We start from the raw sequence: 13,213 nt of genomic DNA, 5'->3' as shown, positions 1-13,213 counted from the left end.
ATCAATGTTGTAAACAGTTGTGCTGCTTAATGTTTTTGTGGAAACCATGATACATTATTTTTTTCAGGATTCTTTTAATGAATAGAAAATTCTAAAGAACAGCATTTATTTAAAATATGTATTTTTTTGTAACATTATAAATATCTTTACTCTCACTTTTGATCAGTGTCCTTGCTAAATAAAAGAATTAACTTCTTAAAATGAAATTAAAATTCTTAAAATTATATCTTAACTTACCCTGAACAAACGGTAGAATATAATACATTAATATGAACAATTAACGCTCAGTTTTTTTTACATTATTTAACTGAGACTCATCTCTATTAACCAAAGGATGAAAAACGGCTAACAGTGCTTACGCCACTTCAGTTCACATCAGTCTAATGTTCCCTCCTCACAGTGATTGAATAAATGGTTAAGCTAAAACCAGGCCTAAAATAATTATGGCTGAGGGAATGAGGTTTGCGGTGGTTGACACTGTGAATGTGCTCTTCTGAAATGATCAGACTGCTTTGCCTTTCATGTCGGGAGCCTTACCGTACTGTGTTCGCCGCTCTGCGTGAAGGTCTTCTCAAAAGGCATTTCATCCTTTACCCAGCTGTAGGAGACAAGGAAGCCCACTATAGGTGGGTGGTAGACAGCTGACGGTCTGTCCCAGGTCAACACAAGTGCAGTTCTGTTCAGAAGGTGGACCTTCATGTTGTCAGGGATGCTGCTGCAGACTGGATGGAGAAAGGAGAAGCAGAGTGATGAGATGAGACTGATAAAAACAAGGAGGAAGAAGGTACAGTTGTTCTCATTTGATTAGGGATCTGTGACTGGAGATAAATGGGTGGAATTATGGCTCTTCTGCAGTGGGAGCGGAGCCAGATCTCAGCCGCACAGGTCCACGACTGCAGCCCCCAGGTGAAGCTAAATCTTTTATTGCTGTCTGACTCACCAAAGCGTTCGCACTAGAAACTGCTTCAAAGTGGAAAATAATACATGAGTTCATCTCAATCTGCCTCCAGGCTTTCAAACAGCCTTGCAGTGAGCGCACGCATGCGCACGCACGCAAGCCTGAGTGTGTGTGTGTGTGTGTGTAATACTCAGTGGTGGAAAAATACACCAATCTTGCACATCAGTTAAAATGCAGATACAACGATGAAAAATGAATGCAGTAAAAAACACACTAGCATTTAAAAGTTTGGGGTCGGAAAGATTTTTACAAATGTTTTTGAAAGAAGTCTCTTGTGCTCACAAAGGCTACATTTATTTGATCAAAAATACAGTTAAAACAGTAACATTGTGAAATATCATTACATTTAAAAAATGTATTCATGTGATGGAAAAGCTGAATTTTTAGCAGCCTTCAGTGATACATGACCCTTCCGAAATCATTCTCATCTGATTTGTTGCTCAATAAATATTTATTCTTATTATTATCAATATTTATTATTATTATTATCGGGAACAACCGGAAACAGTGCAGTTTAATATTTTTGTGGAAAACTGGTACATTTTTTTCAGGGTTCTTTGATGAAGAGAAAGTACAAAAAAAACAGCATTTATTTAAAATAGAAATCTTTTGTAACAACGTTTTTACTGTCACTTTTGACCAATGTAATGCATCCTTGCTGAATATTTTTTTTTTAAGTAACTTTTAAATGGTAGTGTAAGAGTCCTGCTTTTACATATCACACTTGAGCATTTATTCAAGTAGATATGATATAAAAATTTATTTAATTACACGATTTTCAGATCAATTAAATCACAATTAAATGCATATAGCAATATTTACTAAGAAAAGCCCTTCTTACCCATTCCACGTTACATAACTTAAAATATACAAATCCTTATAACATAATTTATGTAAGGTAAAGCAGGTATGATTAAATGTATAAACGTGCTATTTTAATTAAATGCAATTAATATGTTAAATTGATAGCCCTAGAACTGATATTTAAGGTCTATGCTATTTTTTACAATTCCACTGCAAAATAACAGATAAGATAAACTAATAAAACTAATAATAATAATACTACATATAAAATAAATAATAATAAATAAAATAAAAATATAAATAGTAATTAGGTAAATATAATTTGCTAATGTTGGTTAGTGGTAGTACTATTGATCTAATTCGTGTTTTTGAGTGTAGGGAGAAGCAAAGGTATCAGAGGAGAACCATTAGGAGTCTTATCACACACAAATAAAACACATCTCTTCATGTTGTTTCAATGGCTATTGTTTTCAACTTCCTTGTTACAGTGACCTCATTGTTGGTGCTTTTTTGATATCACAGACATTACAAACATAGTTTTGCAGCAAAAAATAATCCTTATCAAATGTGCCCTGATCAGGCTTTCTAGCAGGTTTTTTTTAGCTATTCAACCCCTCCGAATGTGACACTGCTCTGTGATGTGACACAATCACGATTCATGGCCAATCAGAATATATTGTTGCATGTCAGATCTGAACCAGCGGCACCCACATAAGCAGCTCAAGATTACCTGGAGTACATGCATTAATCAAACTCATGCTTTTCCTATTAAATTAATACCTTTTTAAACTGAGTAAAAAAAAGAGTTGTTTTTAACAACGACTACAGAACCGCTGAAAAGTCAAACAGAAATAATTGCACGATTGACGTCACTTATCACACAAATCATTCAGTGGGACGTGTTCTTGTCAAGCTGGGCGGACTGCATAAGCGGCGCTTGATAAGGTCATTATGCCGAAAGCCTCTACTCTTAATGTGTGCAGGGCTCCAGACAAAAAAATCAAGTAAGGAGCCATTGGCTCCAATATAGCGGTCGACCGATATTGTTTTTTTTGACAGCCGATGCCGATATCTTGGAAAGCAGGGTGGCCGATGGCCGATATAAAGCCGATATAATTGTATTTATTTTCATTAATATTTAAGAAACTTGAAATTGAATCATTTGAAAATGGTTTAAAAAATAAATTTGTAAAATAAACATACTTATACTTTAGATGACAAAGTATTTTTCACAAATAAATAAATATTTAATAAAAATCTAATTGAATAGGAAGTAAACACTGCAACAAACAGGGCACTCAGTATTCTGGGAAGTTTGTGTGCATTGGGAATCATATTTTTTCAAATAAAGCCAAGGTAACACTCATTTTACATACAGCACACAGTGAAAATGACATGAATATGACAGTGGGCAAATGGCATAAAGCACAGCATAATTTGAAATCACAAATTTAATGTTTAAAGCATTAAATTTACACGGACCGACTGTCACGCAGAGAACACGCGATCATGCAGGTCACATGCACACTTCACAAGATCTCACAACTGGAAGCATCACTTGGCCACTGAGTGTAGTTTGGGCTCCTCCTCAATGCATCCTGTAAATGTTGTCATACAATCTTAAAAATAAAGGTTCTTCAAGATGCCATGTAGTTTTGCTGTGAAGAACCTTTTAAGCACCTTTATTTTTAAGAGTGTATGTCTTTCACACGTTCAGTCTGTTTTTCTTAATTAGTAAAATTCAGTTTTATAGGAGGAGTTGAATCATCTAGACAACAGGTTAAGTAAAAATATTAATATGCAATAGCGCATTAATATAGCAAAATGCTCCTCTTTATAGTTCTTTTTCTAGCTGACTGATGAGCTTAGGGACACCGAATGGTTATTCTGAGGTAAATGTAGCCTATATTACGTTGCAATGTTTACAAGCTTTACACGTTTTCCGCAGTTTGAAACACTGAATGAGCTTTTACATGAGACATTTCAGTAAGTTGTACTGTAGGCTCTCTTAAAAAATATTAATATGCAATAGCGCATAAATATAGCAAAACGCTCCTCTTTATAGTTGTTTTTCTAGCTGATTGATGAGCTTATAGACGCTGAATGGTTATTCTTCTGAGGTAAATGTATATTACGTTGCAATGTTTACAAGCTTTACAATATACACGCAGCTGACAGCTGTACCTGTTGTAGTTTGTTCAAGTTGTGCACGAAATAGACGCTGTTTTCTGCACTTTCACTTCGCATGTCTCCGTCATTTCGAGTCTCGCGCTGCACAACTGAGCTGTGTTTAGCAGGTGTGCGACAATGCTGCTGTGCGGCAGAGATGAGGACTGTTTGAAACTCTTTTTTCCACTAAAACTTTGATGCGCATCGTCTCAGTTTAATATGTGAACATAACAAAAGATGTGATCGCAAAACAATCAGGAAAAAAGGCATTACATGCAAATTTTTAAGTTATAACATGTAAATCTATATAGTCGCCAGTGGCGACCTCAGCAAAAACTCGCAAATTAATATTTTTGGTCGCAAATGCGACCGTTTTAGTCGCAGTCTGGAGCCTGGTGTGTATCAGCATTAGCGACCTGTCAACAAGCCTGTGATAAACACGTCTATAAAACGAGAGGCAGATCGCAAGAACACAAGAAGTGAAACGAGGACGAGGGGGTGATTAGTGAAAGGGCATCTGCTGTGGAAGTCGGCCTTGAGAGCTCTGTTAGCACGGGTGACTCCGCGAGAGCCCATTATTTTCATCAGTTCAATCATCAGCATGCTAATGACTGCCGCCATTACTGTCCGGCAGAGATAACACAGAGTCTGATGATTCAAATTAACTCTATTCTCATGGCGGTTCTTTGGGTTATGTAGTCAACAAGCTAAGATGTCAGCACTGGGTATAGCGACAGTAACGCTCTGTACGTATATCACATAGCACTGTATGGTTTAAAAATGAACTATTCATTATTTATTTTTCAACAAATGGTCAGTAAAAGGAGTCGTTTGTCCTCCAGAAAATGTAATAATTATATGTTCTAAATTTGTAATATTTTGTACAAAGTTTATATGAGCTTTGTATCTTTTTGCAACCCACTTAATGAAGTAAATATAATTAAAAGCCCAGAGGTTGTGTGCTATTGTTATTTTAAAGCTGAATTTAGACATCAAATTTAATAATTAAATATTAAATTAATAAATGAATACCGTTAATGCTGTACCAAACCGTGACATCAAAACTGTCATGTTTTTGTACCGTTACACCCCTAATATATATACAGTATATATATATATATATATATATAATTAAGTAATTAAATATTTTCTAAATTTAATTTAATTTTGTAGTTATTGATAAAGTTATTTTGAAGTTTTTGAATTTAATTTCCATTAAAAAAAAAAACATTTTTGACAATAAAGGTTGACAAGGCAATCATTCTTACAATTTATGTAAAAATGTAGACATTGGATTGGTTTTGATTGCTACATAACAATATCATATCAAACTAATCTGAGCATATCTAATAATTCTCACAACAAAAACATTGCATTTGTGCTAATTCTTTAAAAGCAAGCAGTCAAAAGTGTACCCTAACTCAAGGAAAACACCATGGAAGAAAGCATTTGAAACCGAAAAGAAAACAGAAACAGAACAAAAAATAAGCACTATGATAAAATGATGCATTATTGCAAAGGGTTTTCACAACCGCTTGCTTTCGAAAACGCCTGAACTGCTATTTGGCCACACAGTGTTCATTTGTACGAGTTTATTTTTAGAGGGAATATTAATGATGATTATTCCACCTTTCGGCTGTGTTGCATCACTCCCGACTTCATCACAACCAATAGCAATCAATTCCCTCAGCCGGAGAGGAAAACAACGCTATCATTAACACACACACAGTACAGCGTCCCCCAGTTACTGGCTCGGATCAGAGCGCTGCGCTGCTGTAGTCACTGCATTAATAAATCCTATTTATTCAGTCTGTCTCAAGAGCAATGGATATCCCAAAAACAACCAGCTTTGCACTTCATGCATGAGACGAATGAGAAGAAACCCAAACAAGACGTCTATGAAGTACAAAACTGTACTACAGTTTTAGCCAAGAGAAATAACCACAGTTCCAGTGGTTTACATTAGGGCTGTGCGATATGGACAAAAAAAACCTATTGTGATTTCTTTGATCAATTTTGCAATTTCGATTTTAATCACAATTTTGACACAGACATGCTTTACAGTCATAAATGCATTCAGTGTGAATTTGAAACATATTTCCAAAAGAAAACCAATTAGAGCTTTACCAAAAAGCTGTAACATGTCTCTAGAACAGACATAAGGCAAAATAATCACTAAGTAAAGGTGTAACAAAATGTCATATAGACATAGTGTCAATAGACATATGGCAGAAAAAAAAAAAAAATCCCGTGTCCAGGGATTTTTTTTGCCATGCATTGGTCATAGAGCTCTTTGTGGCATTGCCTCAGATGTTGAACTAGATTTGTCGCGTCAAGTTTCCGTGCGGAAACGATCGCAGCATGACTGCTGCAGACGCACCGCTCCTGGAGCGCACTGTCGGACCACAATTGCGAGCAGTGTGAACGCTCTGATCCGTTAACATGGGCGCAGAAAAAATACGCACCACAGACGAAGTGTGTGAACCTGGCGTTACTATGTTTGTATGCCCGCCCGGTCTGTTCTGTTCTCGTGCTCCATTTAGGCGCGCTGCATTCTGATTGGTGCGGATAGCATACTGCGGGAGGTCGGGGGTGCCGAAAAATCGTGCTATAAAGCGATTTAGAAATCGCGCAAGCTCAAATCGCGATTTTATGACGATTCCGATTAATCGCACAGCCCTAGTTTACATTCATAAAGACTGTTTCCTGAAATGGACATTGTTACTATTTCCTAATGATAGGATCATTTTGAAGACTATGGAAGTCTATGTTGTATCGTTAGTATTATCATAGGAATAAAAAGAAAACATTCTTCTTGCTTCTTCTTTGATTGGTCAGGCCAGTTTTGGGAAGGAAGCCATCATACCTCGAGAAGTTTCTGAGTCTGCAGCGCTGGCCATGCTGTCTGTCATGAGGTCGGGCATCCAAGCATCCATCAGAGCCGATTTGAAGATTTGCCGGCTGTCGAGATCCTGAGTGGGCCGATGGTTATTCCTCAGGTAATCCACGGACTTCACATGATCCTGCTGCTCTGTGGTGAAGATGGAGTAGAAATCAATTTTGCTATTTCGATTTTAATCACGATTTTGACACAGACATGCTTTACAGTCATTAATGCATTCAGTGTGAATTTGAAACATATTTCCAAAAGAAAACCAATTAGAGCTTTATCAAGAAGCTGTAACATGTCTCTAGAACAGACATAAGGCAAAATAATCACTAGGTAAAGGTGTAACAAAATGTCTCTAGAATAGACATGGCAGAAAATTTTTTTTTTTTGCCATGCATTGGTCATAGAGCTCTTTGTGGCGTTGCCTCAGATGTTGAACTAGATTTGTTGCGCCAAGTTCACACGTACTCCGTCTGCAGCGCATATACAGTATGTGTATGCGGTGCAGAAGCAGCACGGACTCATTTTGCTTTCGCACAGGACGCGTTTGCAGTCCGCTCCTGATCCGCGGCTGTTTACCACAAACACAACATTTATCCATTATTTTGATTTCAAATCCAAACGTTGTTTCTGAAAATGCTTTTTCAGCATTGTGATTCTCTTTTATCACAGTACAGTAATACAATCTTTCATAGACATATTCACGTTTAAACTCAATAAATATAACTTTGTTTAACTACCACCACGAGTGCCATCTATTATTGCCTTGTTTATCTAAAAGTGCACTTTTCCTTCTTTTAAATCTAGCCAAAAAGCCTTGTGTTGACTGTGAAACAGTAGACTTTAATTATATGCATTTATGGTGTAATTACTAAATTTCCGTGCCAATCCATGTTATTTTTTACTGCGAATAATGCACTGTCACTTTCAGCGCGTGCAGCACAGCAGAAATAGACTCTGTGCGGAAACGATTGCAGCATGACTGCTGCAGACGCACCGCTCCTGGAGATGCCGGAGCGCAATCGCGTGCATTGTGAACGCTCTGATCCGTTAACATGGGCGCAGAAAAAATACGCACCACAGACGAAGTGTGTGAACCTGGCGTTACTATGTTTGTATGCCCGCCCGGTCTGTTCTGTTCTCGTGCTCCATTTAGGCGCGCTGCATTCTGATTGGTGCGGATAGCATACTGCGGGAGGTCGGGGGTGCCGAAAAATCGTGCTATAAAGCGATTTAGAAATCGCGCAAGCTCAAATCGCGATTTTATGACGATTCCGATTAATCGCACAGCCCTAGTTTACATTCATAAAGACTGTTTCCTGAAATGGACATTGTTACTATTTCCTAATGATAGGATCATTTTGAAGACTATGGAAGTCTATGTTGTATCGTTAGTATTATCATAGGAATAAAAAGAAAACATTCTTCTTGCTTCTTCTTTGATTGGTCAGGCCAGTTTTGGGAAGGAAGCCATCATACCTCGAGAAGTTTCTGAGTCTGCAGCGCTGGCCATGCTGTCTGTCATGAGGTCGGGCATCCAAGCATCCATCAGAGCCGATTTGAAGATTTGCCGGCTGTCGAGATCCTGAGTGGGCCGATGGTTATTCCTCAGGTAATCCACGGACTTCACATGATCCTGCTGCTCTGTGGTGAAGATGGAGTAGAAAGCCTCCAGCTACAGAGGCAGAAAGACAAAGTACAACATTATCCACGAGTTTAATCATGATTTTCTTTTTCATTTCATCATTTTTAGGTTGTCTTTGCAAGGGAATGTATGAATTTATTTTCAATTTATTTTTAGGCAAAAAGGGTGTAGAAAGGAGAGAAGTGCGTGCTGGGCATGACTTTGTGGCTTTATTCTGTGTGATGCCGAATACAGCAGGTAGAAAAGTAAAAGATTGGAACGGATAAGTTCATCCATGTTAGCTGTGTACACACCCGGCGAGAAAAATATGATTTATTCAGAGTTAAGTTACCAATCAGTCATACATCAACATAAAAGTGTATCAATTATTATACTAAATTTGTATAGTGATTTTTTGGTTTTGGAGGCTTGCTAGGCCATAGATGTGGTTAAGAGGACTCTGCCAGTCATTTATCATTCACATAAACAAAACCTGATTGAAAAAAAGTCTGATTGTCTATAGAATAAATTGTGTATTATAATTCTGCATATTACTACTACTACTCTTACTAATTATTATCATTACTATCAACCTCAATATTATTTGCATTAATTAACAATTTTATGTAAATAAGTAAATAATGAAAATAATAATAATTATTATTATACATAATTAACATAATAATATATTATTAATGTTAATATTAATAATGCACTGTTGTTATTATTATTAGTACATTTTATATAATAATAATACTATTTAACAATATTTTATTTATTATTTATAAAGTATTATTTAAATGTGCATTATTAATTATTACATATAAATAAAAATAAATTAAAAAAACCTACCAAATTAAATAAATAAATAACACTAATACTGGATAATACTGATATGGTCACAGATATATTGTGCATCCCTAGAATAATTTTAGAAAGAGTATTAGTGGTGAAAATCAGCAGCACTTCATTGTATTCAATGTAATGATACTATATATCTACAACACATATATACATATACATGCATCAATTTGTTTAGTAAGTCATCTGCACCGTTTCATTTCCAGAAACATTTAAGCGCACAGCAGATGAGTCACATTGCTAGTGTAATATTGTCTGTTTGTGTGCTTGCTTGCAGATGGTACAAATATGATACAGGAGAATGAACGCAGACCAATTTCAAGCATAGTGCACACAGCTGGAGGTGATACATGATCATATGAATGTGAAGTGCATGTAGGCATGATTATGTGTGTGTGTGTGTGTGTGTGTTTGCCAACCTGGTGGTAGGACAGGTAAACAGGTCGACTGAAGATGATCCACTCCACGACTTTACTGCAGGGAGGAGTCGTGAGCGAGCCGGTGTAGCGGTAATAACTTTCCAAAGATGATGGCAGCAGATCCCTCAGTATGAATGGACCAAGGTTTGTTTCCTTCTCTGTTAAACAAAAGACACAGAATAAACACTCCAAGACTGAAGAAGATCTTATGAAGCCTGACTGAAGTACTATGAGGCAGCAAGATATGTAGCACAAGTTTTGGTGACATTTTATTATCTTATTGTTAGTTTTTCTGGTATTCTGGTATGCCCAGCTTTCTCTTTATTTCCAGACTGTAACTGGGTGGGCCAAGTTTCTGAACAATAGATGCGGCGATTGCATGTTAAACTTTTAGGACCTTGCATAGAGTTTTGATAAAATTTGCAATTACATTACTGTTGAAAAGTTTGGGGTCAGTAAAATAAAATAAAAAAATAATAATAATACTTTTAATAAGTAAAAATGCATGGAATTGCTCAGAAGTGACAGTCAAGGCCTTTATAAATGTTACAAAATATTGTCTTTCAAATCAATGCTGTTCTTCTGAACTTTCTATTCATCAAAAAATCCTGAAAAACGTATCATGGTTTCTACATACATATTAAGCAGCACAGCTGTTTTTAGCATTGATAATAGTAAGAAGTATTTCTTGAGCAGCAAATCAGCATATTAGAATGATTTCTAAAGGATCATATGATACTGAAGACTGGAGTAATGATGCAGAAAAAAAAATCACAGAAATAAATGACATTTTAAAATATATTAAAACTAGAAATCATATTTTAAATTGCAATAATATTTCATAATATTACTGTTTTTGCAGTCATTAAAAAAAAAAAAAACTAACCGACACGAACTTTTGAACAGTAGTGAATGTTTTCATAGTAGTTAAGTTTTATTAAAAAAAAAAAAAGACAATTCGAAATTCATATTTAGTTTCTCATTATGCGGATTCCATGTTTTTAATTCCAAAAGAGAACCTTTTGAAATTCGTGGTTCTTTTAGAAAACTGTCTATTTGCTTCCAAGAACCTAGAAAAGCTTCACTTTTCCTCTATTAGAACCAATATGTTGTATTGGTTCTATATATTGCTTAGCTATAAAGTGTAGCTATATTGCAACACTTTGACTTTTTAATCTCCAAAGAGCCATATAACCAACTGTATATTAGGGCTGCCCCCTAATAGTCGACTAACCATTAGTCGACCAGAAGAGGCTTGGTAGACCAACATTTTTTTTAGTCGCAGAAAAAAAAAATCCACAGGCGAAGTCACGCAGTTTGTGACGGACAGATCGTTAACAGCTAGTCTATGGTAATACAGTAGCTACATTGGGCAGGACATCCAAACGCTCACCTATCATTCATCCACCACAAATATGGCTTATCATCTGAAACATGTAAGTATTATCAACTTTACATGACCTCTCAATCTAATGTTAGGCTAACCTAGAAAAATGTGCGCTATTGAAGTGTCTGTGTGGAGTGTAGAAGCGCACTCACTGCGGGACAGATGGAGGCGCCGGTGCGCTCACTTGCTCTTTAAATACTCCGTAATTTCTGGTCATACAGATAAGAGCAATACATCTTTCGAATCTGTAAAGACTCTACGTTTATTTATGTGCACTCACAATATCAACAAAACATTGCGCTTTTGTAAAATAATGAAAGCAAACAGGATGCGCTTTCTGCCGTTGGGTCTCCGTGAACTTGAGCGCGAAACTCCGTGTATGCTTGCCTTGAAGAGAGTGAAATGTCTACTTTGAAATGAACCAAATCAAATGGAAAACCAATATTCTCGGATTATGTAATCCGTATGAAACATGCATACAGGCGCATCACTACTGCGGAGATGACGAGTTACGTCGACTTCATCTCTTAAACCGAAAACAAACAAAAAAACAGTAGTTTATCAATAAATTATTAAAATGTTAATGCAGCCTCCTTAACTGTTTTTCCCTGACACATTCATAATCATAGCTTCTGCGGTGCGCTGGGACAAGCTTTATGCATGTGCTTGAGCGCGTATTAGGCTATGTAGGCAATTAAAGGCTCATTATAATGATTTAAATTGTTTATTAATAAATGTGCGATTAGTCGACTAATGCTTAAAATGAACGACTACTAGTCGACCAGAAAAATCTTTAGTCGGGGGCAGCCCTACTGTATATACAGCAAAAAATGGTTCTTGGTAGAAAACATCTTTTGTGCTAAGGCTTAGATGCTCAGTTTTTATTATTTATTACATTTATTTATTTTTATTTCATTTTATTATAATTGAGCACTCTGAAAGCGGTTTATATGGCAACATTTACCGTGATGGACTACTCGTTTGAGACCTGTGATGATGGGCTCAGCTGCAATGTTGTCTTTCTTTGCCACCTAGAAAAAATACACAGAAAAATGTGGCATAAAATTAGCGATTATTCTGTTTTTCTATGTTAAAGAAATACAAAAAGGATGAACTGCATTTAAATCCTGCTGTTATCGAACATAAGTTTCCCATGTTCTCTGCTTATGCAACATTAAAAACTAGAGCACGCTGACATAAGCACCTTTTATTCAGGTTGATGGAGAAGCTCATTCAGGTCAGAGATGAAATATACTCACTCGTGCTCTCTGAGGATTCATTTGGTTGAACAAGGTGGCAATAAAAGAGCCCAAGGGAACCACCAATACAGGAGCTCCACATCGATTAACTATATAAAAACCCCAAGGAACGGACATGTCACACGCCACATGACACCATTTGTCTAAGCACTAATAGCGGTAAGCCATAACGCTGTCACAAGTGGGCGAAAGAGTTTAAGTCCACCGACGTAGGTTATTCTTTCAGCGTTTGACAATGGATAAACATAGGACACACCTGCGTTCCACTTTCAGCGTGAAGGATAGGCCTGTCAAATTAGTTAAGGTGTGTAAAACCTACTGTATGTGAGTGTGCAAAGCATGTTGTGAATGAAGGGGAATGAATGCGGTGCCGTGCTGCAAAAAAGCTTATGTTATTATCAAGGATCATCACGCTGACCTGTTAAGCCTGTTTTTCTCTATACATTCATATGACATCTCTGAATACTGAGGCTGTGCACCACAAATCTTCTTTTTTTGGCTTGAATCATTAAGAAAACCGTGGAAATTGTGCCATTTTCACCCTTGATAAGAACATTGGTCACAGTTGAAAAAGAAGGAAAAGTAAAAATAAACAAACAGGAGACAATGCTGGTAGGAGCGTAATGGTATGTTTTTGCTCTGTTATGTCACTTCACCTTCAACTCGTCCCTCAGTTTGTAAAAACGAACGAAAAATGTTGGCAGTGATGCAGTTACAGTGGAGGTCTATGAAGCAAGGCATTTCAAAAAGCAGAAATATTAAGCTTGCATTTGCATTTATGCACTTATATTTGGGTTAGTAAAGTATATATATATATATATATATATATATATATATATATA

General features: G+C 36.5%; 1 protein-coding gene across 1 annotated transcript in view; it reads right to left on the bottom strand.

Annotated features, from left to right (window-relative positions):
• Positions 1-477: 477 nt before the first annotated feature.
• The window catches only part of LOC107708181 (receptor-type tyrosine-protein phosphatase gamma-like), a 79,933-nt gene continuing 67,197 nt past the window's right edge, over positions 478-13,213 (bottom strand). The window contains exons 6-9 of the mRNA XM_016512360.1: positions 12,077-12,143; positions 9,726-9,883; positions 8,301-8,496; positions 478-722 (exon numbers count right to left, since the gene is read on the bottom strand). Of these exons, the coding sequence (XP_016367846.1) occupies positions 520-722; positions 8,301-8,496; positions 9,726-9,883; positions 12,077-12,143 (624 nt within the window). The 3' untranslated portion in view covers positions 478-519. The remainder of the gene's footprint in view (positions 723-8,300; positions 8,497-9,725; positions 9,884-12,076; positions 12,144-13,213) is intronic.

Source organism: Sinocyclocheilus rhinocerous, unplaced genomic scaffold (assembly GCF_001515625.1).
Source record: "Sinocyclocheilus rhinocerous isolate Xijiao unplaced genomic scaffold, SAMN03320098_v1.1 scaffold113, whole genome shotgun sequence".
In the NCBI taxonomy this organism is placed as follows: Eukaryota; Metazoa; Chordata; class Actinopteri; order Cypriniformes; family Cyprinidae; genus Sinocyclocheilus; species Sinocyclocheilus rhinocerous.
Note: the sequence above shows the minus strand (reverse complement) of the source record. Positions and strands in the feature narration are given on the sequence as shown.